A 26,500-nucleotide genomic window follows, 5' to 3' on the forward strand; every position below is an offset into this window, starting at 1 on the left:
TTGCAGGGATTTAATACATTAGTATTGTGCGATAGCGTAATTTTTGCGATGGTTAAAGAAAAGGAGCGTGCCGTTACTCAAGAAAGACAAAGGATAAGAAGGCAATAATCCAATAAAGAAAATAATTAAGTTGAATGTGCCTTACAATAGAGGTGCAATCAGCTCTTATCCCTTGAAAGGTAACGATCATGTGGATTTGTAGAATGTTAACACCTCCTAGCCACTATAACTATATTCTTCACGGACAGCTCGCAGTGGGTGAAGGTCGATTTCTTAGATATTCCAAGGTATTTAGTGAGTAGGCGCTTCGACAAATCCTACATTACCAGGCCGTCAGAACAAGTCAGGCGTGTTTTTGAAGATTTTGCTAGTGAACAAAGAGTACCGCCTGATAGTAAAGGTCTTCACCTTAGAAATTCTTCGTTGTTTTCAAAATGAAGTTTAGGCAATGTTTCAGTGCCAGTTCTTATACTTAATAAGTATGAGACATTTTTCCACGAGAAGGTGGGAACTACTTGAAAGCGTGAAATTTTCGATTTGAATTTTTTTAAATTCCAATGTGACCGACTTTTTGGAGAGTTTTTGTCAAATTCGATAGGAGTATCACGTTGCATTTTATTTGAATGCAAATAATCTGGGATTTAGTGAAAACATTCTTGGATATTAAGCATTTTAATTTCATTATGATTGATTTCTTTTTGGACAGTTTTCGCAAAAAATTGGAAAACCTACCAGTACGACTTACGTTAATTGTACGGATAACTCTTTAAAGATTTGAAAATTTGCCAAATCAAATTCAGGTCAGCATCATCTCTTCATTTTTCACCATTCCACAATTTCAGTTTAATTCTTCTTCAAATTTCCTTCTTTCTTTTTGCTTTTTTTCTTTTCTTTCGCGGACTTCCTCTTGGCTCCCCCTTCCTTCAGCTTTCTTTCCAAAACTTCAGAGTGCTTCTGAGACTTGGTGGTTTGCATTACAATCATCCTGGGAAGATTGTGTTCTGATGTTACTTTCTGAATCCACTTCAGGAAATAGAAAGTCAGATCATTCGACATTTAACATACTTTCAGACCGAAATAGATTCTAATGGGTTTATTTTCATTAGGGCAAATTTGCATCAAGTCACGAAAACCACCGTTTAAAATATATCGACCAGACGAATAAACCGCAGTGTACAGTGTACTGTTTGCTATGAAGGTCAAGTTTACTTGGGCCGATCCTGGTACGGACTCGTTTGAAAGACTAATTGTTGTGTTGAGCTAAAATACATACAATAGTGATCCATCGAATTAAGTGTGTGCGATTGCCATCAAATCAGGAATAATTGTTCTTGAAGAGCTATTTAGAGTGTGGTTGCACGCCACGGTTTCCGATGAAAAACGCTCATTGCAGCAGCACATATTGGGAAAACTAGTCATAACCGTTTTTCAAAAACTTTTACAACTTTATTTGTAGCAAAAATGGATTTTCAGTTCTCTTCCAAATTGGAGGAATATTACCAAAAATTCGTGGACTTGCAGGAGAAACTCAGAAAAAGGTAAGAACAATTGTTTGTATTGTACTTAATTTTACACACCCGCATTTCAGCGAAGAGCAACGTTTTCAGCTTGAAATAAAGTTCAATCAAATGGTGCAAATCGGCAAAGAAGAGTGAGTACTTTTCTGACACCTTATCAGCACTTACCTAAGTTCCATTTTAGAGAGCAGGAGTACTATCGAAGACTCAGAACTCAATACAAACGTTTCTTAGACGAAGACAAAAAACGACAGGACCGGAATGAGCGTATTCTCAGGCACCTCGAACGCATTGAGACCAGAATCTCTATGTTATCTGCAAAAACTCAACGAATTGACATCTTGCGAAAGCAGTACCGAGATTTCTTAACACGCCTCACCCAACCTAAGCTCATTGCAATTGGCAAGGAAAAACCCTCAATTATTAAAGAAAACTCATCTTCGCTCCCTTATTTACTCGATGAAGAGCAATTTCTTAATGAAAGACATATAAGTAATCAGGAACAAATGGAGATACTGGACAAATATTTGGAGAATATTTCCAGTCCGAAGTGCAGAGATTTGCAGAAGGGAAAAGAGAAATTGAAGCTTGAAGGTAGGGCAGCAAATCGGGCTAGTGCAGTAGCTGACGATATTATGAATTCTATTTATGTCAGACATTACAATAGGCCTCACGATGCCATGAAAATTCCTCATGAAGTAGCCGTGAAAACGCTCAACGAGAGTAAGGAGCAAACTATTCCATTCCCATTGGTGGGCTCTTCTAAAAGTGGGGAAGGATTTGAGGATAAGAGAATTGATGAACATGAAATGGCAGAACCTAATTATGGAGTGTTCGAGGCACCTGCCAATCTGAGTGAAGACATAAAAATTGTTGAAAAAGAGCAGCAATTATGCGAGACAAAAGAAGAAAATGTAGACCTAAAACTTCAGCCTCAACAAGTTGAAGAAATAAGTTTAGAAACCAACGTAACCAATTCCGAAGTAAGCCCATCCTCAGATGAGGTTGTGTTAAAAGACAAAAACTTGTGTGAGCAGCAAATACAGAGTCTGGAAGGCCCTAACCAGAAAAATGAAGAGAACACTGATGGTATCAAATTAGATTCTGTGGAAAATCTTCAATATAAAACTGAAGAAAATGTTAATGAGGCCCAATTAGACTCTATGGAAAGCCCCCAAAATGCTGAAGAACTAAGTGTAGCTGTGTCTGAGCAGAATCAACAAGATTTACACATAGAGAATTCAGATAAGGTAACGAATAAACAGCAGTTTCAAACATCTGAAAATTGTCTTCAAAACAATGAAAACAATGAACCTGAAACTTCTCAAAATATACCAGAAATTGATGACAAACAAGAACAACCTTGCTTAGAACAATCCGAATACAATGGAACTCAACCTATTCCAGATAACAACCCAGAACAAGGTCCTTATTACAACTACGAGCAGACTTACGACAAAAACCAATACAATCAGCAGGAAGAATCATATAACCAGCAGTTTTACGATCAGTATGGTCAGCCTATTTGGTATGACCAGCACGGGCAAGTGGCGATGCCCGAGTACGACGAAAATGGTCAAATGATACCGCAGTACGATGAAAATGGACAACTCATTATGCTATACGATCAGAACGGACAGCCGTGTTTCGGGGAACCTCAGCAGTATGATGAGAGTGGGTACGGAGAAGTTGGGTCAGAACAGCAGTATGAGGAAGCTAGAGGACAGGAGCAGGTGTTTGGGGAGGTTGGAGAAGAAAAGCAGCAGTATGAAGCAGAGCAGCAACCTGGTGAAGTTGCTAATGAGAAGAAGCAGTTTAATGATGAAGGGGAAGTTGAACAGGTCCTGAATATTACAATGGAACGCGAAGAAGTTCGACAGGAAATTAATCCATCATCGGTTGCGCAAATGGACGAGAAACTGCATTCACAAAAAGAGGAAGCTGAGGAGATAGTCAAAAGTACCGAAAAGAAAGTGGAAAATGGGGGAAATAGAGTGGCGAATGTGATGGATATTTTAGATACAGACACTGAGGCGAGTTCTAAGCAAAATACCAGTAAGGTTTCTAACGACAGTGAATTCGATTTTAGTTAAAACAAAATGTGCTTTCTGCTACATAAAATTTAAATATAGTTAAAAAGTTTTAAAGTTATTTAGATAAGTTTTCTTTATATCCACCCATAAAGCTCGGGCAATAGTAACGAGGGAAAATTGTTAATAAGTTATGTATTTTGAATTATTCATGAAGGAAAATCTCAAAATTTCCTCAATAGGTTAATTTCATACGAAAAATCAATATTGACTCTCCAAACGTGCCTAAAAAGCCTCGATTTCTTTCTGCTCTTTGGCAAAAGAGTGTTTTTCCTTTTCCTCCAACTTTTGAACTCAATGATTCGATTGAGGTAGAGTATTCTTGGGACTGAACAAATTCTTCGATACAACCGAGGAGTTTTTCGGTACGATTTGCTCTGGTTCTGAATCACTTCAAGTCTTCTCCCAGGATTTGCTCCGTTGTTTCTTCATGTGCGTTTAGAGGTATTTATCAATATAATGAAGATAAGATATGTTTATTAAAGAGATGCGATTGGGTAAGTTTTCACATTGATAGAAATGCATTTTTCATATAGAATTTATATAGGCACGCAAGGATTACTAAGAAGAAACACTAATTAATTTACAATTTTCCTTCTTAAATAAGGCTTATTTTAATTGGTTTTGGATTTTGCAGAGTCCTCAGCATCTTCCGGTATCACCTAACACCAAGAAAATTAAAATTAAATGAAACTTCGTTAACATTACTTACCGATTTGGCATCAATTTCTCCTACCCCCAGGCCAGGTTTAGCATTTTTCGGCGCAATCTGGGTCTGATCCAGCACTTCCTTCTCTCTGACCACTGTTTTACTCCATTTCTGTAACCATTTTTCCGAATCAGATTTGGGAACTTCCTGAAATTACCCCGAAAATTAATTTGCTCTCTATTCGCTTCAAGTCACCAACCTTTTTCTTTATTTCCTCTCTCTTCTCCTGTTGGCGTTGCGCATAGAGTTTGTTGGCCAAGTTATTCAAAGTGTTTCTCTTATTGACACCGCCCTCCTCTTCTTGGTTAGCTAACTTTTGGGTGTAGATTTGCGGCCCTAGTTCGGTTAAAATCTGGAAGTCAGCTCTATCGCCTAATTTAAAGCCCCATCCGAAGCGGGAATCCGTTCCTAAAACACCCAAAAAGTTGTCCTATGGTGGCTATTATATTATTATATGTATTACCTTTTTTGAGAGTTGGTATATTGGAATAAATCACTGATAGAATCGAAGGAAGTTCATCTGGTATGATAAAACAATTGATCGCTGAAAGAATCGCATGCGATGAAAGTGAATGTGCCAAGGACATATAGTAATATGTAAAGGATTTTCTAAGCTTTCATTTTTACCTCTTACTTACCGACGATTTGGAGAAGGACGCAGATGAAAAGCACTTTCATTTTAAATCACCAAATGTAGTATAAAACAAATTAATCCATGCCGCACCCGGATGTTACACACTAATTATCAACTGAAACAAATATCAGGCCAATACCTACGACGAGTACTGCAAAACACACGCGACTAATCTCAAGCTTAGGCAATGCTAAATTTCACTTTCATTTATTTTCAATGCCGTCGTCGCCACAAGAAGTTCGTACTTCATCTATATGCAAAGAATACATAGAACTAATTAAGTATTTTAAGAAATTATTACTCGTTGTGTTGAATATGCCGCAATATTACAAAACATTTTCGTTATCACTATCCGCGCTCTTTACGCGTAATACTGAAGAAGACGCAACCGGGTCGCCGAAAACATTAACTTTCTTTTTTAACCAGTGATGTAACGACTTTATTTTATTGTATTAAGTTGGGTAAACTCTATGGTGGTCTATTCATGTAAGGCCCATCGTCTTCCATTAAGTTCAAGTCAGACAATCATTTGGAATATAATTTCAGGCTAAGCTTGCTGCGAGAAGATTTGCCAATGATAGCATGCCCTCCTTTACCTCTTTATCAGGTTAATTGTATGGTTAAAAATATAGAAATATCATTTTCAGTGCAGATTGGTCAGATTACTATTTTAGGGACTTCTCATTCTGCCTTACTCGGCCAGCCTTGAAGTAGTAGGTTCCAGTCATCATTTAGAATCAGGTTGCTTAGGAAATAGTAATTCCCTAGACATTCTAACATTTTCTTTCCAGTGAAAATAAAAGGGCTTTCTGGATATTTAAATGACCCCTGTGAGTGGACTTTCAATAGTCCTGTAAATCCTTCAGGAGTCCTTTTTGGCATTCCAATTTAATAATAATGATTACTATTATTAGTATCAATTAAGGTCTCATTTGTTGGTATATAAATACACAGTGAAATAACTGTACCTATTCATTAAAAAACTTTAACATAAACCTTACATTAGTTATAAATTAGTCCAAGGCATTAATAAAGTATTATAATAAACTGAGTTTTTATACTTAAATAGAAAGACAATACACTCCAAAAAATTCAGAAGTCATCATCATCTGAATCCAAAGCAGCTCTTCTTCGGTCATATTTAACAGAGGCTTTACTTTGAGTCTGAGCACTCACATTCTCTAAAAGATTAATTAATTCTTTTTCTCCTATTTTCGACATTATTTGCCCTGTTTGAGCCATTCTCAAAAGCATTCCTTGTACCATTTGCCCTTTTTCTGGCTTTCCTAACATTAGGGTATTTACTGAAAAAGAGACATTTTTGAGGTATTTTCGGAGATGTTCAATGTTTGTTGGTGTATAAAAAATTTATCAGTAAGCTACACTTTTTTTTTAAATGACGTTATAACACTGAGCTGTTCATAACGTTATGGCAAAGGTAATGCAAGTTCTTCACGTACATCTAGCTCGAGCATTTTGGTCAAGGACCTGTGACAATATGGCATTTTTGGCATCTTCTTGATCTTTCAGTTGTTGCTCCTTGGCCTTCTGCATTTCCTGGTTGGTCCCGCCGCTCTAGAAAGCCGATTTTCATTAAATAGTCCCGAAAATTGACAGAAATGTTGAAGATTTCCCTAACTTGATACTGAGACTGCAGCTCTGCAAGGCGACGCCTCCTCAGTTCCTCTAGTTCAGAATCTCCCATGATTTTCAAAGATGGCAAATGTACTAGGACGTTATTTAGTTAAGTCTAGCTATTTGGAAGGTATGAAATGAGTGAAAATTGGGTTTAATCGGAAATTAAAACTAAATAAAAATAATTTGCAAAAATGAGGAGGACTCTGCCTAAGTCAAAAACTTTGAGGTTAAAGTAGCAATATTAAACTCGGTTGATTATAAAAGGGGTTGTGAGCTCATTGAGCATGCGAAAAAAATGTACTGGATAGTTCTAATTGCAATGGACAATAACAAAATTGAATTATTTTATAATAACTACAATGTAGTTGCAGCAGTTGTTATCCAATGTTATTAAAACTGCAAATAGATTGCATTGTTTCATTCTTTTCATGAAAATAATTAGTCTTTGTTTAGATATTACCGGCGGAAATTTTTAGATATGACGTCATTGAGTATGCTGTATCAGGCTAGTTATTAAGCAAAATGATTAAATATTGGAATGAATTGTAATTAAAACTGAAATACCACTGGAGTTTCAGTTCAGAAGGGAACTTTTAATGTATTTAAGATGAAATTTAAACAAAATAATAGTGTTTTGAAGGTTTTTAATAACAAATAAGACTTCTTCTAGAACAGTCGTATTATGTATCTTTTTAGCCAATATTAAAGCCTCATAAGGACAAAACTCACAAAGTACTGAAACCTGTTGTCTACTGGTAACACAGAGAGTAATAAAAATGTAAAAATAGAGAACGTATTGATAGATATTAATGTTCATATCATAGCTAAAGAGATTTTTTTCTAAAGAGTGCGTATGTAACAGAGGCTTAGAATTATCACAACAAAAAATTCCATGTAATGGTTATCAAGAGCATCATCCCCTGGGGAAGATGCACATTGTCAGCAAGGCTCCCCTGTTTCACTTGTGTGGTAAGGGCCTTTTCCCTTTCTCTATACAAGTTCTTAGCGTGCATCCGCATTTTGGTGATTCTGTCATCGAAAACTGCAGTAGTACTGTTGAAGGGAACGTCTGCGTTGCAGTAGTTTTTGTCACAGCAGGAAATACATATCTGCGCAAAAACTACATAAGAATTTCTTCATTTAATTAAGAAAATATGCTACATGCCGTTTGAGAGTCAACGTCCACACATCCCACTTTATTCCTTTGGCACTCTTTCTCTGTGGTGCACTTTTTGTTCACAAGAACACTTGTCCCTTTAGAGTTCATTATGTGGAGAGTATGACAAAATGTTTCTCCTAAAACGGATAATTGAATGAAAAGTCTATAGTGGCTCTAATGGGAATGATACCAGGTTTGCAGGGACGATCAATGGCGAATTGGTTACAAATTTGATTGTCCGAAACGTTGACGCAAATGTAACAGGTGACCGCGTACTGGTCGAAATCCGGATCCTCCGAAGGGCTATTGATTAAATTCGATCCAATAATTTGTTCCTCTAGGCCAGTGTTTGTGATAAAAATACAACTTAGTAGCATTCGGAGAGTGAACATTACAGTCTAGAAGAAAGGAGTTGTTACATGAATGGCTCTAACAATTACTGATCGCTACATGAGAACAATAACATAACATATCTAATTAATACCTTACTCAAATAATAAATTTCGGCCAAACGTTGGAGGACACATGATTTTGCCCTTGGGGTAATATCACTTCATGTAAAATTATTTTTCCCGTTACATCTACATAACTGCACGACGTAATCTGCTGCGTAAGCCGAAGTCCCGAGCATGGTCATCAATAATGAAAAAACCGCTTATGGAAGGGCGCTCATTGCCCTTTGCTCGTGAGCTCAACTGAAATATTGAGGGCCCCGGGAGCTTCCGAAAGCGCCGTCGAATTTGTCCGATCGACGCCGATTCTGGATAAAGCGTCGGGACGTCGCCGCCAACGCCGTCGTCCTCCATATGGACCACCTCCGACAAATAATAATGGTTTGTCTGTTGCTTTTGCTTGTCCTTTATTTCTTGACGTCGTGATAAATGGGGCAATATACGAAAGCCGGTGAATGGAGACTTGCATACTTAACAAAAAGGAAATTAATGGCACTTTTTAGAGTTAAAAACATTTTATTTCTCAGATATTGAATTACGCAATAATGGTGCATTTCCCTATACACATCAGGATGAGCAATTTGCTACACATTTACCTATCAACCACATAAACTATTCAATTTAATACAAAATAGTAAAAAACATTGTCATCATAATTTACAATTCCTCCCGAACCTGGAGACTGTATTGCAGAACGTCTTCTCACACCCCTTTCTCATCGACTTTATTCTCTCTTTTCGTGACTTGCCAAATCTGCGAACGAGTTTATCTAAAAATGCATTTTCTTCGACCCACACATTCTTACCATCATACTCTTCTTCGTCATCTGCATCAATTATATCAGAGCAACAACACGCCCATAGAATCAACAAAAAAAACATTGAGGGTAAAGAGAACACAACTACAAGAAGAAGCGGATTTCCCTGCCACATGTCCTCGAGGTTCCGCTTGAGGTCGAAAAATCGCCTTGCTAAGTTTATATGTAGGGCATCACCACCATAAACCTGGTATTAAAATGATTAAAGAAACCATAAGTTTACTAGAACGCCCATACCGGAGAAGTGTGGTTGATCACTTGCTCCAAAAAGTCCTCTATAGCTTCTACGCTCATTACAGCAGGGTCGTCGTCGGGCACATGATGATGGTAAGTGCTGGAATTTAGTACTAACAGGTAAGGCAAGGCAATGCGGTCCATGAGAATGCTATTGGCCAAATCACCATTTCCCATCCAACCGAATTGAAAGTGTTCATGGTAGACATCTCTTTTCTTGCTGCAAGTAACCATAGGGTGGACCGTATTTGAAATATTCCCAACAAAAATTCACTTATATTAGTAAATACTTCAATGAGAACAAAGATGAATGAATTTTTTGTTGTTTTTGAGATATTTGGACAGTTTTCTTGACAATGGCGAACAAGATTTTTAAGACGTGGAGATTAGAGATTTGAGATTTTTTTCGAGTACACCCTTTTTTAGTGCTTTTTATGCTTAAATTCTAACTTGGTGGCAATAAATGATTTCTATTTCTCTTAACAAGGGCCTTTACCTTTAAATTAATTCAATGTAAAAGGCAGAAAACACGGTCAAAATTAAAGCCGACACATTTAATTATATTGAAATCTTATTCATTTAATACCCATTTTCCATATAAGCCTTACCGGCTTAGCGTTTCCACCTTGTTTCGGAATTTCAGCATGTCTTCCGAAACTTGCTTAGCCCTATTTTCTTCTACAATGGCCAATACAATGTATTTGCCAGTCTGCATAACTTCCTTCAAGTTCTCATTGGAGATTTTCGGAAAAGTTTCAAACCGTTCTTGACTGATCCATTTGAATAACGTCGAATTCAAGTTTTCCAGCTGACTGTCGTTATACTCGTCCTTAGCTAAAACGATTTATTAAAAAAACGCCAAATTGATTGAATTTTTAAACCGTTGTAGAAGTACTGCTCCCCTTCTTTATGCACCAATATCACCGGTGTTTTTAATATTCCTAAAATCTCCCTTCCCATGGCATCATTAATGGAATAGAAGAATATATGGGGCTGCAATTGACTGGCGATCATGTAGTAAACGTCCCATAAGAAACCTATTTGGATAGAAATAGTATTCTTGCTCAAATTTGAGCAAAAATGTCTCTATACCCTCTCTATCGCCCACGTACAAAAAAAACAACTGACTCTGGTTTCTAAGCTTATCTATGCTCTCCATCTGTCTAATTTCTTGTACCGGAGGTCCAGCCATTCTCAGGGCATAATCTACCAGAGCTTTCTTAGTCCTCTCTCCGTTGTATGTGTGCTCGTAGTCCGGCCTAAGGCTAAAAAAATTATTTGCTATGTCTAATTTATCCCTCAATAAGTCCATACAGACTCTTACAATTTAATAGTGGGAGTTGCGTAGGCCTTAAATTCACTAGCAACATTAGGAAATTTGGTAACGTCCACTTTTCCAACTTTAATGTTGGTTCGTGTTAGGGCTTGAGCTACATGCAACCATATCGGTTCCAACTTCTTGCAATGGCCGCACCATGGGGCGTAAAACTGAACCAGCCAGATACCCGAATCTTTACGGATTTCGGGGAAACGATCACTGAGCTCTATCACTCTGGATGAGTGTGTGAGTGTTCCTGAAAAGAAATAAAGCAAAAGATAAATTTAGTTACAGGATTTTGTGTCAACCTGAAGTTGGTAACATAAAAAATGTAGGAATAATCCATTTATTTAATAAATTATGAGCCGATAATCATGAGTATTGTTGAGGTTCTTTATTAATAATAAGTAATCGATGGTTCATCGGAAGATTAACTGAACATTCCAAGGCCGTAAACAAACCGCAAATCTCGTTAAAAAAAGTAAATACCTCACATTGTCAGCGAGAATACTGTGTTTCTCTTGAGTGCTGTGAAGATTTGCAAAAACTCACCAAAAGTTACTGCAAACACAAAAGCGATCATCCTCATCGCATATTTTTTTCACCAAATTTTCCTGTGGATACGGTCAACATTGAAGTTCGAATGCTACTGCTAATGGTAATGTCACAACAGGAACAGGCGCAGTTTCCCTTTCATGGAAACCCGATCGATCAGGCAATTTGCACCAAATGGAGCGATCGCGACATGGAGGAGGAGTTTTGTACTACAATAAGCAAAATATTGTACTAAAGGATGTTTTGTGTACAATTGTTTATTAAAGTTAAGGGTGCACTGTTTCATTTTGACTATCATCAATCTTTAATAAGATCATTGTTATTAAAAATTGTGCTTCAGTTTTTGTTTTGTTATTTTGCAAATTATTTTCTGCCTCTATTTGGCACACGATTTTTGTATCTCAATATTTTTGATTACATTATTATTTATAAGATCAATAAACAATTTACATAATTATTATCTAAGTAATTTTATACTATTTTTAATGACTTTGTTGTAGTCAACACAACAATTTTCCTTCACTATTCTGTCAAGAGATCTAAAACAAAATGCGGAAATTTACAATTAGGTTTCTAATACTGAATTGCATAATAAACGCCTTAATGGAAATATTTTTAAGCTCAAAGTGAAACTTAACGAAATTATTCATGTTTAGTACATTATTGTCCTTGCAGACTGTCTTCAAAATTGTTTCATATCATTTTAACATACTTGTACCTCATTAAATATTCCTTCTCCCCATTCAAGAATCTGATCGCTAATAGTGAAGTCAGGATTCGCACTTTTAATATATGATATACTTCTGTTGAAAGTTGCTGACATAACGTTACATAACAAATTTCCTTCACCACTCTATCAAGATACCTACGTATGGGTGGAAATCTAAAAACCGTTCTCTTTCCACTAAAGCGCTTTCATTGATTCGTAAGGCAGTAATTTCCATCGTGACTAATTCATCAAATCACCTTAATAATAATGTTCAAAAAGAATATCTTAACTTTGGTTAAATAAAATATTGTTCAGGAATCTTTTTCAAATAAGACTAGAATTTGAAAGAAATAGTTTAGAATTAGAACTATCAATACCTTATGAAATCTTTGACCATTTTAAAGTTTTTTTTTACATATTTTTTGCGCTCGGACATCACTTAATGACGTGTAAATTCGAGTTATTCAAATTTCATTAACTTCCGTGTCTTAATTGAATTTACAATAAATCATTTATTAAAACCTGTTACATCATTATTCGATGATATCTCGATGATTTGAGACGTGAAATGCCGTTGAAATTAGCGAAAGTCATCTAAAACACATTTACTGCCTACAAGCCAGGAAGAAGATAGGACGTAGCAACTCACGCCACATTCAAATCGAATTATAGCAGTCCAAAGTGGTTCCCTACTAGAAAAACCAGTTCTCTAACATTCTTTAATTATTGATTCATTATTTCCCGATGAATTTAAATTTGAAACACACAGAAAATACTCCCGTAGGAAAAGTTTAGTCAGAGACGCGTTCCAGTAGATGGTGCCAGTGCTGTTTTCCAAGAGTCCTGTTTGCTATAGAGGGTGCTTAAATCATCAATTGACGATGGCGCCACCTCAGATAAAATGTTCTTGTGTTACTAGTCTATAACTTATATCCGCCATTGTCAAGAAATTAATATCTATGTCTCAAAAATGCGGGTTTATAGACAGTAATTATTTATGAAAGCATTACTAAATTTAATTATGTTTATTATGTATGTTTATTGTCGTGTTTAATTGTGGCACAATAGAGTTTTCTCTGTACAAAACGATGTAATAGTCATTTGCGGAAAATGCTGATTTTCTGCTAGATAGACATCATAATTTTGTCATAATATTTCGCATGATTTAATTCAAAATTATAGACAAACCAACTAGTGGTGTAATAAATCTTAATCTGGTAAATTGGACTTTATTAACCACATCTGGAGATATCTGCAATAATAGCCACGTATAAACCTTTGATTTCTGATGCTTAATCCTATATTTTTTCAAGGTTACAGACCCAATTAAGAGCAATTCAAATCGGTTGTGCATGGAGAAATAAAATCGACAAGTATCGCAGAGAAGATAATTTTCTATAGAGTTTTTATTAGAGGAAGACATGATTAAATTGCGGCATCATGCTGATGATTAAAATTAGGAAGACTGAGTTCTGATTGGTTGCGAACAATCACAATTTCTTCTTGAAAAACTCTAGAATTTCTGAGGCATGCATTTGGTATTTTTTAAACGAGGTTTAAATTTGAAATACTGTGGCGTGGTATTGATTAAAAACAGCTGGTTTGATCGATTTGGACGTTGACCGAATCCCGTCCTTGCGGATTTGACCGGTTGATGGCAGCCGAGTCATACCAACAGCTGATCGTCGCGTGTGGGATAGGAGGCCCCATTGCCCAACAGCAACTTGAGTGCGGCATTTCGGTGCCGGTTACCCATCCTATGGTTAGACATATTGCATGTTTTTCTATCTATAGTTGCTATTGCCAGTCTCTAAGCTAAGTACCATGACTTCACACCACATCTCCTATCGCATTAGTTTTACCTAAAAGTGACTTTGCTTGCGGAAGGTAAGTTTCGTTGCTTTGTGTACTCAAATTTGTAATTTCTCTGTATGCGGATAAATCTTAAATAGTTTCACTTTATTAAAAAAATTAGAAGGCCAATGCATAGAATTCATTGGTAGCAATATAGGTAGGTAAATTGCCCTACCTAATTACTACACACTTATCCACATCCGCTATTTTAGTATGTTATTGGCCGTGCCCAATCAAATTAGACCGCTTTGTTATTAGAGTAAATTCGCTACTTTGTTATTAGAACTTAATAGCTCAGTTTCAATGTAAGCTTTGTATTTAAAAGAGATTTTAGCAGGATATTCAGGTACCCAACCGCTCGCCCTTAGAGAAGCTTGAACTGTCTGACCCCCTTCATGAAGGGTAGATTTAAACCGGTTTCACAATGTATGCTACGTATCTGCCCATATGTCCCACAGAGGTTCCTTCTTATTTTCCCTCAATTTATACGATATGGTTCGTTTATTATATGCAAACTTGGCATCTATATCTAATTATTATTCGGTTTTCGATGTTTTAATTCTTTTCGCCTTCCTTCCTAGTCGGCCTTGCTTCTTACACGGTTTAATAAACCATAAATCCATTGTTCGCTGTTTACACGATAAATACGTTAAATTACGAACTAGATACTTTGCACTATTCGATGTTTGATTTTCTATAAAATACCTTTCATTTAAAAACTAAAGGAGCGATAATTGCTCACCAGCGGGTGGGCGATGCTTTATCAGTGCCATCATTACCTAATGATATCACGATGTTACGTCTACGCGTACGTATGTACCTAATATAAATATGTAGCACGTCGTGGGTAATATGAGCAACAATCTATACGAATTCGAGCGTATCGTAGCAGATTTCACATGTGCAGACTACCAGGCGCCTTTACACGTTTTTGTGTTTTCCCCGATTCTCCGGAAACTACGCACGTGATGTACGCGTTAACTCATTAAATATACACTGATAATGATTACGATTTTCATGGTTAAATTCTCCACGTTACAAAGGTCACGGTCACGGTGAAATATGGTGTCAAGTTGCATTACGCAACATCTCAATTGATCATTGCTAAGTGATTTTCAATCAAAACGTGGCATTCGTGTTTTCCATCGTTTGAGAATTGGAACGCCACTGTTTACCATGACGTCAGAGTGATGTACATGTGCAGATAGATATCAAGTTAGGGCAATTTAGGGTGCATGTTGCGTCAGTGTTTACACCACTTGGGGGCAAAAAACTAAATTCGAAGATTTCGTGAAGAATAACGTACTGCGATGTGATGAACTGCATTAAATACCTTATCAATGGCAATTGATAAATTCGTCATTAAGTTCAACTTAAAATTCCTTTAATACATTGTAAAATAAAAATTAAGGTTTCACCATTACTTGATGGTGATGTCTTGCGGTCTGATAAGGTGAATTGATTGGTATTGTCTCGACAGCTTCAGCGGTAGCATGTTTGCTTTACAATTTTCTATTACCTCTCAAATCAGCGATAAAGCGAGATTATTGCGGAGCAAATTTATAATTTAACGTGCATAGAATTAACATCGATTGATTGACGGTTTTCGTTTTCAGGTAGCATTTTTCACCCACGTGAAATCTTGTGATAGTATGAATTAAGGCGTTCAGAGACTGACAAGGGTGAAAATGGATCCGATTGGGTACGTTTTTGATTAATACTTGTGTAATTATCTAATTCGATCCTGTTTTTTTAGGTCAAGCTGCTTTAACCTCCAGTAAGTATTGCAAATACAAATTTACTGTTACTGACTTGTCTGCATCGAAATTCGGTTCATTTTTCAAATAAGAATCTCAATTCAAAGTTCAATTTCTGCTGATTGTATGACTCGCTGGATGTATTAAATCTCATCGAAAGGTCAGCCCTTGAATCATTGAGTAATTGTGTTAATAATTTGCTCCTTTAAACATTTCGCGCCGAGCGATCGTTACTATTTTATTCAATAATCCTCAACCAAACTCTTGAGATGCTATGCAAATTTTCCGGTATTACACACAAAGTAGTACGATACCCACAAAGCAATAAATCATTATTTATTCATAGTCGCCACGAGTTCATAAATAATTTATATATATGTATATATGTGACGAGTAAGAAATGCCCGAGTCGATTTTTCCAAAAACGGCGTTCGTCTCTATCGAAATTGCTATTATTAGGATCGTAATTTGTTGTAAATTATATGTATGTGTTATTGTCATTATCAGGTGTTCAATGATGACTGTGGGCTTAAATGTTATTGTTATTATTCAATAAATATTGTTATCGTCAGGTAGTAGAGTCGAGGACAGTTTGACGTCACTCTTAATTCGATGATGAAATAATATTTAATGGAAGTCCATTAGTTTTTCCGTTTCTCTGAAAAAAAAAGAACATTGGCAGCGTCGCATTAGCGCGCTAGTATAAGAGTTGTGTAGAAAATCCAACATAGCTGCGTGGAAACAAGGGCATAAAATTTTCCGATCAAATAACAAAAATTAACGATCACCATAACGGCTCCATTTTGAATTAAGGAAAAAAACGCGATGAATCGTCATTTTGACGGAAGTTTGTGCGCGCGATAACGCATTCTCGGGCAAATTTTATGCCCTATATGCAGGCATGAAGTACCTAGTACTTATTCAAATATTCTCGACACTGTCGGAACTGATTCGAGCCTAATTAAATTCGATAATTTGTTTTAATTTCCGATGCCGTATTTTGAAAAAATATAGTGTGAAATTGGTGCGTTGCCCTCACTATAACCGAATGTAGAAATTGTTCTAACGCAGGGCTCCATTTTGGGATTTTGAATAGGCATCTTGTCACAAGATGGCCGCCATTTTTTGAAAGAACGTCAACTTCAGTTAAACAATTTCAAAAGAAATTTTAAGATATTTTCAAAATCTGTTTCTCTTTATAATCTATGATTGTACGTTTAATTTCTATCTTTTTTCAGAATTGGCGTAACTGAAAGGGTTCGCCTTGAAGAAGAAGAGCGCAAAAATCAAAAACTAGCGGAAATAATATGTAGCGTTCGATCTCTAACAAAGTATGAGGGAAGGGCTCTTAAAAGTATTTATCCCCAGGTATTTATCCATAAACAATAATACTTAAAAAATCAGATAATAATTAAGCTAACTTGCAGCTGATAGCAGCAGCAATAGCTGCCTCTTACCACATAGTAGTAGGCGTAGGAATGGCATTTTCCGCCATTTTGATTCCGAATTTGATCAGTAACGGAACAGAGACGTTCAATAACGATCAAATACTCGCTACCAGAAGTGAAGCTTCGTGGATTGGTAAGAACAAAAGTTATGTTTTAATGTACCATGCAATTCAAGTGAAAAATATATCGAAGAAAAAATTCTAATTACATTATCAAATGTCAGAATATTAATTCTGATTGGTGGCAGTTGTTTTTTTTTTAAGTCGTTTGCGAACCGTCATCTTAGGCATTCTACCACAAAACAGCGTTGAACATTTTTTCTTGGATATTCTCGTATTTTTGCCAAATAAACTTGATTTTTCCCCAGCTTCTGCTGTGGTCCTGGTGACCCCAATTGGGGGAATATCAGCTGGATTCATGATGGACAGCATCGGAAGACTGAATACCATAAAACTGGCATTAATTCCAAGCTTTATCGGATGGGCTTTGATAGCGACAGCCACCAATGTTCCCATGATGATCGCCGGGAGAGTTTTAACTGGATTTGCTTCCAGTAAGCTTTGACTTATATGCATATACATATGTATACCATAAACTGTTTATTATAAATATCATCTATTTTTTTAGCTTGGGGGAGCAGTCCTGCAACTGTCTATATCACAGAAATTGCTAGAGCTGATGTGAGGGGATCCTTGATTTCCCTTGCTCCGGCATTCGCTTCTTTAGGTAATAATTGCGGGATAAGAGGTTCTACTCCAGAGTGCAGAATATGATATTTTTCAGGTATGATGCTAACTTTTTTAAAGGGCTGGTTCATAAGTTGGAGAATAGTCGCCTGGACCTGTTTAGTTTATACAGTTATTCCAGTTCTGCTCCTTCAATTCTTCGTACCGGAAAGTCCTCCTTGGTTGATCTCCAAAGATCGCACTAAGGAGGCTGAAGATGGGATAAAGTGGTTGCATAGAATGCAGCCTCAGCCAGAACACAGGGTTTGGTTTAATTGCGTTAAATGGATAATGAAATGTTATTGGGATAATTTTAGAGCGAAACAATGGCAGAATTGCAGTTTAAGCTCATGCAAAAGGAGCACCAAATGAAGTTAGAACAGGAGAGCAAAAACGGTACTGGATTTTTGGTTAAAGCCAAACAGTTTTTGAAGCCTACAGGCTACAAACCCATTTTAATCCTCTTTGGATTGTTCTTTTTCCAACAGTTCTCTGGAATTTATATAACGTTATTTTATTCGGTAACTTTTTTGGAGGTTTGTAATTTTTTTGGAGGATTTACACGTACCTAAACAACATAATATTTTAGGAAACACATTCCTCGATAAATCCGTACTTAGCCTCAATCCTCATTTGCACAGTCCGTTTTATTATGTCCTGTGTAAACACGTATATGCTGAAAAACTTCCAAAGGAGGCCTCTAATCATGACTTCCGGAGTGGGAATGGCTTTGTGTATGGTGTTTTCTGGATTATTCACTAAATGGATTTTAGAAGGTAAGTCGTGCGAAAACGAGAAAATGGCAACAATGCACCGTTCACTTGTTTAAGAAAAAAATCATGGTTGCTGACAATTTCACGCAAGTTGTCGGCCATTTTGCCAGTATTTTTTGTCCGAATTACGGATGTTACTGACTATTCCAGGTACATCACAAATGACATGGGTTCCGACGGTATTATTGCTCTGCTACGTCATTACATCCATGATCGGGCTGCTGCCCATACCATGGACCATGACTGCCGAGCTTTTCCCTATAGAGATCCGAGGCGTCGCCCATTCGATTTGCTACAGCGCCAATAATTTGCTGCTATTTGCTTCAGTGCAATCCTTTTATTCTTTGGAGGATTGGTTTGGCGGTATCGTCGGAATACAATGGTAAGGAAAGTCAATAAACTTACGTCATTTGAAATAATTCCTGAGGAACTTCTTAGTCTCCACCCTAAAAAAATCTTACTCCCGATGTTAAATTGACGTACGCACTGTTTGGCAGTGATGAACTATAGTGTGACAATTGCGCATTTTTGACATCTTTATCAAGGGTGACAATATTTTTCAGGTTCTTTGCTGTGATTTCCGTTCTCGCCGGTGTCTACACGATAATATTCCTCCCTGAAACACATAATAAAAAATTATCGGAAATTAGGGACTATTTCCTTAATAGTGGTGCCATCTATCTATTTGCGAAGCATAACAAGAAAGCTCCAGAAGCAGAGAGGAAGAGTACATCCAGGGCTCCAAAGAATATCGTCAAAACCGAGAGATTATTGAACAATGATGTTTAAGTGAGAAATAATTGATTTATTTTTGCGACGTTTTTGTATTAAAACGTCTACTTAAACTTGTTCGGAAACTTGTGTTAGGTATGGTAGCAGAAATTGGGTCAAAAAGGTACTTAAAACATTCAACGATTTGGCTTGAAAATAATAAATAAAATGGCTGAAAAAATGTACAAGGCGTTCCACACTCGGTAGAACATTGTGCAAATTTGGTTGTGTAGGAAAGTGAAAGTTCTGCACATTTTTAAAATATCGTATGCATTGGTACTGCCTCCGTGGTGAAGTAGTACCAACTATAACGGTGTCCTTCCATTTAAAATTATAAAGTTGGCGTTACTGGGCCATAGAAACTACTAAATTAGATCTCTCAAAGTACTTTAGAAATTTAGATCACTTTCATTGTCTTGCACAACCTATTTTTTAAACCAATTCTCTAAACCGTTTTTATAACATTAATGCTCCATCGTGTTTGGGACATCCTATGTTTTCTGTGACAATATATTGATAATATTTTGATACAATTATTGTGCATTAAGACGTCGAGGGAAATGGAAATTCAATATGGCCGCTGAGGGTAGTAATGAAATCGTTAGTGAACCGGTAGCCATTTTGAATTTGGGGTTTGATGTCTGGCAGACTGGGAATACGCTATACTGGCTGTTCTAAATCTAACATTTGCTAGTAAGAGCTTTGAAACTTACTGTGGATCGAATTTGGGGCACCCTATATAGTGCTAACTATTAATAATAAATAGTTTTCCAGTGTTTAGCAATTATTAAACGTTTTAATTTTAAGGTTTTTTATTTAGCAAAATTAAGCAATGTTTTTATTTCCTTAGTGCACAGCCGATTATACACACACTTCGACACTTTTGTGATATACAAATGTACAAGTAAGCTACTTATTTTGAAAAAATATACGGTTTTATATCCACATTTCTAAGAGTTTTCTTTGTACAAGTTAAACCACCCGCAACGTTACAATGACGTCATTAATTTACATCATTGTAACGTCATTGTTATATAAAGAGTTACCTGAAGTTACAAACCGATGACCGGACTGCTGAAACAAACGGACAAATAGCGACAGACAAAAGAGAGGAAATGTGAAGATTGGCAATCCGATGGACGATTGGACGTACAGACAGGCAAGTCCGTTTTTCTTTTGCTTCGTGTGTAAAGAGAGGTGAAGGGCATAAATGCCGTATTCAGAGCACAGTACCTTCAACTCAGCACGAAGGTAGCTCACAACTCCATACATGTTTAAGGGACAGCATAGATATAGATTTTAAAATACAACTCAACACGTTCTTTATTGAATAAATAATTGATATTCGTGTAAAAACTGATTTTATCGCTCTAAATATAAATACAGACAAACACGGAAAAACCCCTTATTGAACATGAAAATATATAAGATGAAATACTCAATTTTTCGAGACTTTTGCGAAACCTTTCAGGCTCCCGGATTCAAATATCTCGCAACCGAATCAAAACTGCATAGGTAGGCACAATCCAGAAAACTTAGCCTTTGTTCATTAAAGCTTCCAGGTATTTCTGGATCCTCTGCATCTCCTTCGGAATGGTCGTCATAGCTTGCATAACTGCGACCATCTGGCAAGATTGGTCAGAGGAGCCATTTTACATCACATCAGATAGTAACTCCATTCTAATGACTGAGGTGGATTTTCCAGGGATTGCCATCTGTGATATTAACAGAATCAGTAAGAACAAAGCCCTGCAACTGGCCAAAAACTTGTAAATAGGGTTTTTATTGTTCCCTATCGTCTCCATTACATAGGAAGTCTAATTCAGGTCAACATTCTCGATGAATGAGTCTTTAGAGACTCTGATGCATTATATAACGTCTCTGGGAAATCTCCACGACTTCGGAATTTCTAGATCAGAAAAATTTGAATTGATCCAAGAACTCTTTGAAAGATACGATGGTGGTACTCATTGGGATGATGTGTTGAGGCGCATGAGTAATTTGGTAGTACCCTGCGAGGAGCTTTTGAAGGATTGTACTTGGGACTCTGTAGAACACAATTGTTCGGATTTATTTGGAATCAGAATGACTGAAAGTGGTTTTTGTTGTATTTTCAATTATGTTCCATCTACTGAAGAAACCGATGTGTAAGTTTCTGCAGCTCAAATTTTCGAAGAAGAAACTTCCCTGAAGTTTAGGAAATGAGAGTCGCAACCTCCTAAAAGAGCCATTGAAATTCCCTGGAACTGGACTGGAGAGGGGTCTTGCAATCACAATTAACATCAACCGTTCTGACTACTTTTACACTACCTTAGCAACACGAGGCAGCTTGCTGAAATTGTTCCTTAGTCAGGATTTTCCAGATTTTTCTAGCGGATCCATGAAGCAAATTATCGTTCAAGAAAAGCAAAAAGTTTTCGTGGACATCACCGCCAATGCTTTGATAACAGACACAGACATTCGATGGATGTCTGTGAAAAAGGTGGATAATCAATAAGAGCTGCTGATCAGGCTATAAACTCATGCGTTTCCAGAGAGACTGCAAATACCGAGATGAGGACACCTCTCAAGTCGGCACCTACAGTTCGAGCAACTGTTTCGTCGATTGTAGAACTCAGGTCATGAAGGTTCTTTGCGAATGTATTCCCTTCCTGCAGCCCTTCGAGCACACAGATGGCACCAGCAACAATAGAGTGTGTAATTTGATCGATTTGATCTGTTTAAATAAACATAGAAGTTGGTTTCCAATTGTCAATCGAAGGATAAAAATCACAAGGGTGTATTGCAGGCAAGCTTCAAAGGTATTACCCTACATACGGTCGTGCTGAAGACCAAGACGCCTTGCTTCTGGATATCGACGACTCTCTGGACTGTTCAGAATGTTACCCTAACTGTGAGGAAGTGTCTTATGGAATTAATGCCAGATTTTTCTACTTTGATGGCGATGAAATCCGTCAATACGCGTAAGCTTCATTTTTTTTTCTTTAGGAAGAACGTAATTGTCGTGAATTCCAGAAACTCGTCAAGGGTATACGTGTTTTCGAGCAATGTGTATGCAAACTTATCAAGGAAGATGGTGAAGGTTACTTGGGCTCAAGGTTTATGTATGAAAAATTCTCCTTTAATCTATGCCTGTATATCGCAAGAAATTAATATTTCAGGCACTTTAGGGGGAATCATTTCCCTAATACTGGGCGTAAGTGCGATTAATATTGTGGAACTCCTTGTCGTCTTAACCAAGTTGATGATCTCAAAATAGGATTTTTAATTCAAATATTTTTTCCTAAGAGAACTCTCAGTGACGTCACCACTTTTTCACAGAGCGAAATTCGCAGCGATTTCACCTCGTCAAATGCCTGCAGGAATCGTGAATGCTTATTAGTAGTTGAGAATATATTATTTTTGAGCCGCTTGTAAAGATGGTCAGTGAATAAATTATAAAAACCCTCCAGCTTTTTTTTAATCAATAATTTAATCGCTTTTCCTATAATTTCCTTCTCTAATAAATCAACAAGATATGCTCAATACATATTAAAAAATACGTAAAGGCGATCACCAGAAAGTATCAAGGAGGTTTTGAGGTATCAGAAGTATGTCGTGGACAGATTCATGGGTTCCTTGTTGTGTAAACAGCAAATGGGTTCATTAACGCCCTACGTTTACGGTTCACTGTCTGCTGCCTAGACCTCTGGTTACCGATTAAAAACAAAACAGCACTGACCATAAAAAATACTTGTCGCAGAGGGTGAACTGTAAACGTAGAACGTTGATTATGTCATGAAAACTCTGACTGACCACAGATACAAGATGTACTTATCTACGACATGCCTCTGATGTTCAAGCGCTTACTTGAAGATTTTTAACGATCACCCTTAAATTTGTGCCAGAGAAAAAGAATAACCAGTTTGAATTGGCTTATAATTGAAAATTGTACCTAACAGCTTGTGGCGTGTAACTCATACGTTAAAAATTAATTAATACCATTAAGGCATTTGTTAATAAACTGAAAGACGCTAGAAACGTAACTTTCCTTATTTTCTGGTAAATGTTTCACATGAAGGCTGTTTTCGTAGCACAATGTAGTAACATCAACTCCAAGCTTTCGGCGAAAGGATGCGAACGATTCTACATCCTGTAAAAAATGAGAAACTCGTTGCGGCAAAATGGACATTTGCATTGGTGCCTTACAGTGTGAGGTATCAGATCATCATTCTTAGAATAGATGAAGTGCTGAGGGCATCTGTTCTTTTCCATTTTGAGGTTCTCAAAGGGGTTGTTCGAGTGTTCTTTTTCTCTTGTCAGAAACTGATTCGTAATTACCTGAAACTCAAACTTATTAATTCATTTTGCGTACTAAAAAAAGATTGTTGTTTTCCTATTATATGCAGGGTGCTTTATAACTAAGCGATCGAACTTACAAAGATTATTCATTGCTATACTAAAAGACGTTTAAGCATAAGAACTCACGTCCGGAAACGTTTCTGTAAGACGTTATAGTCTCATCATGCTTTAAGACAGCTATGTTCAAAAATGCGTTTTGCTGAGTTATATTATCTATTTTCGAACCAGAACTTCTTGAAAACGCCCCATTAATCGTTCGACAGCAAATGTGGTTGCAGCGTGACGGTGCGTTTGCACATTTTTCTATGCAAGCCCGGCAGTATTTGCATCGTCAGTTCAGACAACGTTGAATTGGCAGAGGAGGTCGAGTTGGGTGGCCACCCGGGTCACCCGATCTGACACCGTTAGATTTTTTTCTGCGAGAACATGCAAAATCTCCAATTTATGAAACGCCAGTGGAAATAGAAAGAGACCTGATTGCATAGATTACTGCGACATTGGAAGTCGTTTAAAACGATTATGAAAAATTTCTAGTCAAGTCCCCAGAAGCTACGCACGTCGTCTAAACAGGCGCATTAAAGTTTAAGGACGATATTGTGAATAATTATTGTAGTGTTATTTTGTACAAACAAATTAAAATGAAACGTGGTAAAATTCGATAAAACACATTTCGGAAGAAAACTGTCTCATCATGAGACCGTACCGCTTCAGGGGGAGATCTTTTTGGATATGGACTCTAATGCTCAAATGTATTCTATTGTGGCACTGAATAATCCTTTGAAATTTGATTCCAGAGTACTGAAACATGCTGTATATTCCCTAGTAATTCTAGATATTTGCTTCAAATTACCTCTGCGATTGTTTATTCGAAATTTTTAAAGATGGCGAGTTATAGACGCCTGAATATACGCAGAGAGGGGTAATTTTTTAAGTTTCGCCTCCTAGTGTACTAAAAGTCATTTTTCTTACTGTGTAATGGAATTTGAGTAAATCAATTTGCGATTCCCAATTTTCATTTGAAATTACTTCATTGGGCCTTTATCCGAAATTTGGAAACAAAGCGCGAGAGGGAGAGAGAGAGAGAAAGAGGGAATTAGAGAAGGTTATTTATGTTTCTGTCTCTATTCTTCTTATTGAAGTAATATAGTTCACTGTGTCAAACTGATCCTATGTTCTCTTATATCAGCTTGTATCCAGAAGTTTTCACGTTCAATTGCCTCATCAGGTTTACAGTCGAAATTTTCAAACAAAGGTCATTAGGGCCTGCTGAAGAAACACAGTTTTCCACGATTTTTTTTAGATTTTTGCTCAGTGTACTTAGAGGTTTACAGTGACACCATGCGACGGCAAGGTCATTTCCCAAAAATAATACGAGTCCTTATCCTAAAATTGTACGAGGACTGATCTACAGAATTACAATAGTATGTTCGAATTTAACCCCATTTCAAGTTAACTTATAAGTGTGGCTTATAGTTGTTAAATTCTATCAATTTTTGAGTTCGAGAAATTGCCTCGAAAAATCAAATTTGTAGGTATTTTTCCCCAGTTTCCCATCCATTTCATCGAGCCTCAAATTAAATAAAAATTTACCTCAAAGAGCCAAACAGCCGATAGGAACAACGTCATTACCAACGAGAGGGAAATGTTGTAAAGAAAATTGCCCTCTACAATGGCAGTTAGAGCTCTGAAGAGACTCGCCACCCTCCTCTTTCCTGGAGCGGAATCAAAGACTACCCCCTTCAGCTAAAACACAAAATTTCTCAGTTTGTTGTGGCTAAAAATTCCTGCTACCTTCACGTCTGTCTATCTCACTTGCGGCAGCTTACCTCTAAGGGTTTATCACTATGGTCTAAGGCCTGCGAGAAGTTTTGGTATAGGAAAGCTCCTCCATTGGAGAAGCAGTGGACGATAATGGGGTGGTTGTCGAAGTTCAAATCAAACAAGAGTTTGACCAGTTTCTGACCAATGATAGCCATTTGCTGTCTGTTCATAAAGAGCCATTTCATCGGCGCGGTGTACCTTAGAGTTATTAAACTAAAAAAATACGAGAAAAAATCCATGTCGGCAACTAAAAATCGACTTTAATACTGAATTAAGCTCACCCTCGTTCTTCGTAAATTTGCGAATATTTGGCCAGATATTTGTCCTTGCACCCCGCCCACCCGAACAGCACCACGATGGGTAGTTTCTTCTCGTCGACCACGAAAACGTAATCTCCCTCTCCATTGTTGGCCTGGTTGTAAAGGAAATTGGGGTTGGGAAAGGTGAAATGATAATCCAAGATATCGGCACCCCCGGCCATTTTCAGGTCCAAATGTTTTGCGCGTGCTGCAGTCGCACATTGGACTATTGATTGCTGGATGGCCGTGACGTAAGCAGCGGCCATGAAATGGATTAATATAGGTTGTAGAAGCCCCAAAAGTAGGTATACGAGTCTTGAATTGTTTTGATGGCCTTAAATTAGTGAAATTTCTAAAGGTGCAATTACCTTGTTCAAACAATTAGAGCATTTATATCAACCTTTGAACGAGTTCCACTGCGGTTGACCATTCATACGTCACCATGAACCCTAATTGTCATAACAGCGTAAAGTGTCACCATGAAACACTCGCTTAGTTACCCAACGTCCCTCCTGCGGCTAATAGATCTAGATGCTCTAGATAGGGGGGTTAATCCGCACCTGCACGTGGTGACTCTTGGACGCCTTCTTCCTGAAGTGTGGGTAACCAACTCCGGAGACGGGAGAGCGAGGTGCCAGACGCGGCAGGCCAGAGGATGGATATTCGGTGATATGCGATGGGTTAAGCGACGGAGTCTCTGAACGCGGACCTGCTGAAGAAACGACCATTTGCGGCATCAGCTATCTAGGACAAGTAGGACAGAAAAAATCGTGGAAGGTCAATAAAAGATAAAAGGATTAAACACCGCAAAGCATCTCAAGAGAAAGCTCACACAACACACATGCAGAACACCAGAGCTGGTGTCTGCATGTTACGTCA

At 37.3% G+C, this 26,500-nt stretch overlaps 8 protein-coding genes across 12 annotated transcripts; 3 read left to right on the forward strand and 5 right to left on the reverse strand.

Annotated features, from left to right (window-relative positions):
• Nucleotides 1-471: 471 nt before the first annotated feature.
• On the forward strand, nucleotides 472-3,668 carry LOC136347544 (high mobility group nucleosome-binding domain-containing protein 5-like). 2 transcript variants are annotated; one of them, XM_066297620.1, is made up of 4 exons: nucleotides 472-1,395; nucleotides 1,457-1,538; nucleotides 1,589-1,651; nucleotides 1,702-3,668. In XM_066297620.1, the coding sequence occupies exons 1-4, from the start codon at nucleotides 1,374-1,376 to the stop codon at nucleotides 3,608-3,610; spliced, it is 2,076 nt and encodes a 691-aa protein (XP_066153717.1). In that variant the 5' UTR covers nucleotides 472-1,373; the 3' UTR covers nucleotides 3,611-3,668. The 2 variants fall into 2 exon arrangements, with proteins under 2 accessions (XP_066153717.1, XP_066153718.1); XM_066297621.1 differs by having other exon boundaries at nucleotides 472-1,538.
• A 399-nt stretch (nucleotides 3,669-4,067) lies between these two features.
• snsl (snustorr snarlik) lies at nucleotides 4,068-5,134 on the reverse strand. The gene is made up of 5 exons (XM_066297639.1): nucleotides 4,955-5,134; nucleotides 4,780-4,860; nucleotides 4,516-4,724; nucleotides 4,320-4,463; nucleotides 4,068-4,269 (listed from the first exon to the last, which is right to left on the reverse strand). Exons 1-5 carry the CDS (start codon nucleotides 4,992-4,994, stop codon nucleotides 4,222-4,224), a joined length of 522 nt encoding a protein of 173 aa, XP_066153736.1. The 5' UTR covers nucleotides 4,995-5,134; the 3' UTR covers nucleotides 4,068-4,221.
• Nucleotides 5,135-5,908: 774 nt separating this feature from the next.
• Nucleotides 5,909-6,824, reverse strand: PDCD-5 (programmed cell death 5). Its single transcript, XM_066297644.1, has 3 exons — nucleotides 6,590-6,824; nucleotides 6,411-6,525; nucleotides 5,909-6,254 (listed from the first exon to the last, which is right to left on the reverse strand). Exons 1-3 carry the CDS (start codon nucleotides 6,653-6,655, stop codon nucleotides 6,043-6,045), a joined length of 393 nt encoding a protein of 130 aa, XP_066153741.1. The 5' UTR covers nucleotides 6,656-6,824; the 3' UTR covers nucleotides 5,909-6,042.
• Nucleotides 6,825-7,215: 391 nt separating this feature from the next.
• Nucleotides 7,216-8,471, reverse strand: LOC136347462 (ly6/PLAUR domain-containing protein 6B-like). Of its 2 annotated transcripts, none has more exons than XM_066297478.1 (4): nucleotides 8,232-8,471; nucleotides 7,938-8,145; nucleotides 7,754-7,884; nucleotides 7,216-7,697 (listed from the first exon to the last, which is right to left on the reverse strand). In XM_066297478.1, the coding sequence occupies exons 2-4, from the start codon at nucleotides 8,137-8,139 to the stop codon at nucleotides 7,464-7,466; spliced, it is 567 nt and encodes a 188-aa protein (XP_066153575.1). In that variant the 5' UTR covers nucleotides 8,140-8,145; nucleotides 8,232-8,471; the 3' UTR covers nucleotides 7,216-7,463. The 2 variants fall into 2 exon arrangements, with proteins under 2 accessions (XP_066153575.1, XP_066153574.1); XM_066297477.1 differs by having other exon boundaries at nucleotides 8,237-8,469.
• A 224-nt stretch (nucleotides 8,472-8,695) lies between these two features.
• On the reverse strand, nucleotides 8,696-14,744 carry Tmx3 (Thioredoxin-related transmembrane protein 3). Its single transcript, XM_066297910.1, has 9 exons — nucleotides 14,507-14,744; nucleotides 11,121-11,332; nucleotides 10,575-10,824; nucleotides 10,343-10,515; nucleotides 10,132-10,287; nucleotides 9,859-10,084; nucleotides 9,254-9,470; nucleotides 9,005-9,203; nucleotides 8,696-8,952 (listed from the first exon to the last, which is right to left on the reverse strand). Exons 2-9 carry the CDS (start codon nucleotides 11,155-11,157, stop codon nucleotides 8,924-8,926), a joined length of 1,287 nt encoding a protein of 428 aa, XP_066154007.1. The 5' UTR covers nucleotides 11,158-11,332; nucleotides 14,507-14,744; the 3' UTR covers nucleotides 8,696-8,923.
• LOC136347683 (facilitated trehalose transporter Tret1-like) lies at nucleotides 13,487-20,107 on the forward strand. 2 transcript variants are annotated; one of them, XM_066297906.1, is made up of 12 exons: nucleotides 13,487-13,719; nucleotides 15,303-15,388; nucleotides 15,443-15,463; nucleotides 16,682-16,811; nucleotides 16,871-17,024; nucleotides 17,259-17,444; nucleotides 17,519-17,617; nucleotides 17,675-17,880; nucleotides 17,934-18,152; nucleotides 18,206-18,392; nucleotides 18,540-18,771; nucleotides 18,953-20,107. In XM_066297906.1, the coding sequence occupies exons 2-12, from the start codon at nucleotides 15,375-15,377 to the stop codon at nucleotides 19,176-19,178; spliced, it is 1,674 nt and encodes a 557-aa protein (XP_066154003.1). In that variant the 5' UTR covers nucleotides 13,487-13,719; nucleotides 15,303-15,374; the 3' UTR covers nucleotides 19,179-20,107. The 2 variants fall into 2 exon arrangements, with proteins under 2 accessions (XP_066154003.1, XP_066154004.1); XM_066297907.1 differs by lacking the exons at nucleotides 13,487-13,719; nucleotides 15,443-15,463 and having other exon boundaries at nucleotides 15,307-15,409.
• Nucleotides 20,108-20,473: 366 nt separating this feature from the next.
• On the forward strand, nucleotides 20,474-22,600 carry LOC136347509 (pickpocket protein 28-like). Its single transcript, XM_066297568.1, has 7 exons — nucleotides 20,474-20,929; nucleotides 20,987-21,307; nucleotides 21,354-21,642; nucleotides 21,695-21,896; nucleotides 21,949-22,123; nucleotides 22,176-22,264; nucleotides 22,322-22,600. The coding sequence occupies exons 1-7, from the start codon at nucleotides 20,754-20,756 to the stop codon at nucleotides 22,417-22,419; spliced, it is 1,350 nt and encodes a 449-aa protein (XP_066153665.1). The 5' UTR covers nucleotides 20,474-20,753; the 3' UTR covers nucleotides 22,420-22,600.
• A 460-nt stretch (nucleotides 22,601-23,060) lies between these two features.
• LOC136347507 (transmembrane protein 53) lies at nucleotides 23,061-26,207 on the reverse strand. Of its 2 annotated transcripts, none has more exons than XM_066297565.1 (6): nucleotides 26,022-26,207; nucleotides 25,604-25,955; nucleotides 25,328-25,535; nucleotides 25,092-25,244; nucleotides 23,349-23,480; nucleotides 23,061-23,292 (listed from the first exon to the last, which is right to left on the reverse strand). In XM_066297565.1, exons 1-6 carry the CDS (start codon nucleotides 26,053-26,055, stop codon nucleotides 23,131-23,133), a joined length of 1,041 nt encoding a protein of 346 aa, XP_066153662.1. In that variant the 5' UTR covers nucleotides 26,056-26,207; the 3' UTR covers nucleotides 23,061-23,130. The 2 variants fall into 2 exon arrangements, with proteins under 2 accessions (XP_066153662.1, XP_066153663.1); XM_066297566.1 differs by having other exon boundaries at nucleotides 25,604-25,857; nucleotides 25,990-26,122.
• Nucleotides 26,208-26,500: the final 293 nt, after the last annotated feature.

This window comes from Euwallacea fornicatus, chromosome 29, assembly GCF_040115645.1.
Source record: "Euwallacea fornicatus isolate EFF26 chromosome 29, ASM4011564v1, whole genome shotgun sequence".
In the NCBI taxonomy this organism is placed as follows: Eukaryota; Metazoa; Arthropoda; class Insecta; order Coleoptera; family Curculionidae; genus Euwallacea; species Euwallacea fornicatus.

Bases quoted from the DNA above. Each gene is read 5' to 3' on its own strand.
- PDCD-5 (XM_066297644.1), bottom strand. From the start codon at position 6,655: ATGGGAGATTCTGAACTAGAGGAACTGAGGAGGCGTCGCCTTGCAGAG. The intron at 6,526-6,589 runs GTTAGGGAAATC...TCGGCTTTCTAG, and splicing joins AGCTGCAGTCTCAGTATCAA to AGCGGCGGGACCAACCAGGA. The intron at 6,255-6,410 runs GTACGTGAAGAA...TCTCTTTTTCAG, and splicing joins CCAAAATGCTCGAGCTAGAT to TAAATACCCTAATGTTAGGA.
- LOC136347462 (XM_066297478.1), bottom strand. From the start codon at position 8,139: ATGTTCACTCTCCGAATGCTACTAAGTTGTATTTTTATCACAAACACT. The intron at 7,885-7,937 runs GTATCATTCCCA...TATCCGTTTTAG, and splicing joins TGATCGTCCCTGCAAACCTG to GAGAAACATTTTGTCATACT. The intron at 7,698-7,753 runs GCATGTAGCATA...GTTTTTGCGCAG, and splicing joins TGGACGTTGACTCTCAAACG to ATATGTATTTCCTGCTGTGA.
- LOC136347544 (XM_066297620.1), top strand. From the start codon at position 1,374: ATGAAAAACGCTCATTGCAGCA. The intron at 1,396-1,456 runs GCACATATTGGG...CTTTATTTGTAG, and splicing joins GAAAAACGCTCATTGCAGCA to CAAAAATGGATTTTCAGTTC. The intron at 1,539-1,588 runs GTAAGAACAATT...CCCGCATTTCAG, and splicing joins CAGGAGAAACTCAGAAAAAG to CGAAGAGCAACGTTTTCAGC.
- Tmx3 (XM_066297910.1), bottom strand. From the start codon at position 11,157: ATGAGGATGATCGCTTTTGTGTTTGCAGTAACTTTTG. The intron at 10,825-11,120 runs GTGAGTTTTTGC...ATTTCTTTTCAG, and splicing joins TGTGTTTGCAGTAACTTTTG to GAACACTCACACACTCATCC. The intron at 9,204-9,253 runs GTATGGGCGTTC...TTTTAATACCAG, and splicing joins TGATCAACCACACTTCTCCG to GTTTATGGTGGTGATGCCCT.
- LOC136347507 (XM_066297565.1), bottom strand. From the start codon at position 26,055: ATGAATGGTCAACCGCAGTGGAACTCGTTCAAAG. The intron at 23,481-25,091 runs GTAAATTTTTAT...TTTGAGTTTCAG, and splicing joins CGGCTGTTTGGCTCTTTGAG to GTAATTACGAATCAGTTTCT. The intron at 23,293-23,348 runs GTAAGGCACCAA...CATTTTTTACAG, and splicing joins ATGATCTGATACCTCACACT to GATGTAGAATCGTTCGCATC.
- snsl (XM_066297639.1), bottom strand. From the start codon at position 4,994: ATGAAAGTGCTTTTCATCTGCGTCCTTCTCCAAATCGTCG. The intron at 4,861-4,954 runs GTAAGTAAGAGG...CGATTCTTTCAG, and splicing joins CGTCCTTCTCCAAATCGTCG to CGATCAATTGTTTTATCATA. The intron at 4,725-4,779 runs GTAATACATATA...TGGGTGTTTTAG, and splicing joins TATACCAACTCTCAAAAAAG to GAACGGATTCCCGCTTCGGA.
- LOC136347683 (XM_066297906.1), top strand. The intron at 17,618-17,674 runs GTAATAATTGCG...GATATTTTTCAG, and splicing joins TCCGGCATTCGCTTCTTTAG to GTATGATGCTAACTTTTTTA. The intron at 17,881-17,933 runs GTTTGGTTTAAT...GGATAATTTTAG, and splicing joins AGCCTCAGCCAGAACACAGG to AGCGAAACAATGGCAGAATT.
- LOC136347509 (XM_066297568.1), top strand. From the start codon at position 20,754: ATGGTCGTCATAGCTTGCATAACTGCGACCATCTGGCAAGATTGGTCA. The intron at 20,930-20,986 runs GTAAATAGGGTT...AGTCTAATTCAG, and splicing joins CTGCAACTGGCCAAAAACTT to GTCAACATTCTCGATGAATG. The intron at 21,643-21,694 runs GTGGATAATCAA...ATGCGTTTCCAG, and splicing joins GATGGATGTCTGTGAAAAAG to AGAGACTGCAAATACCGAGA.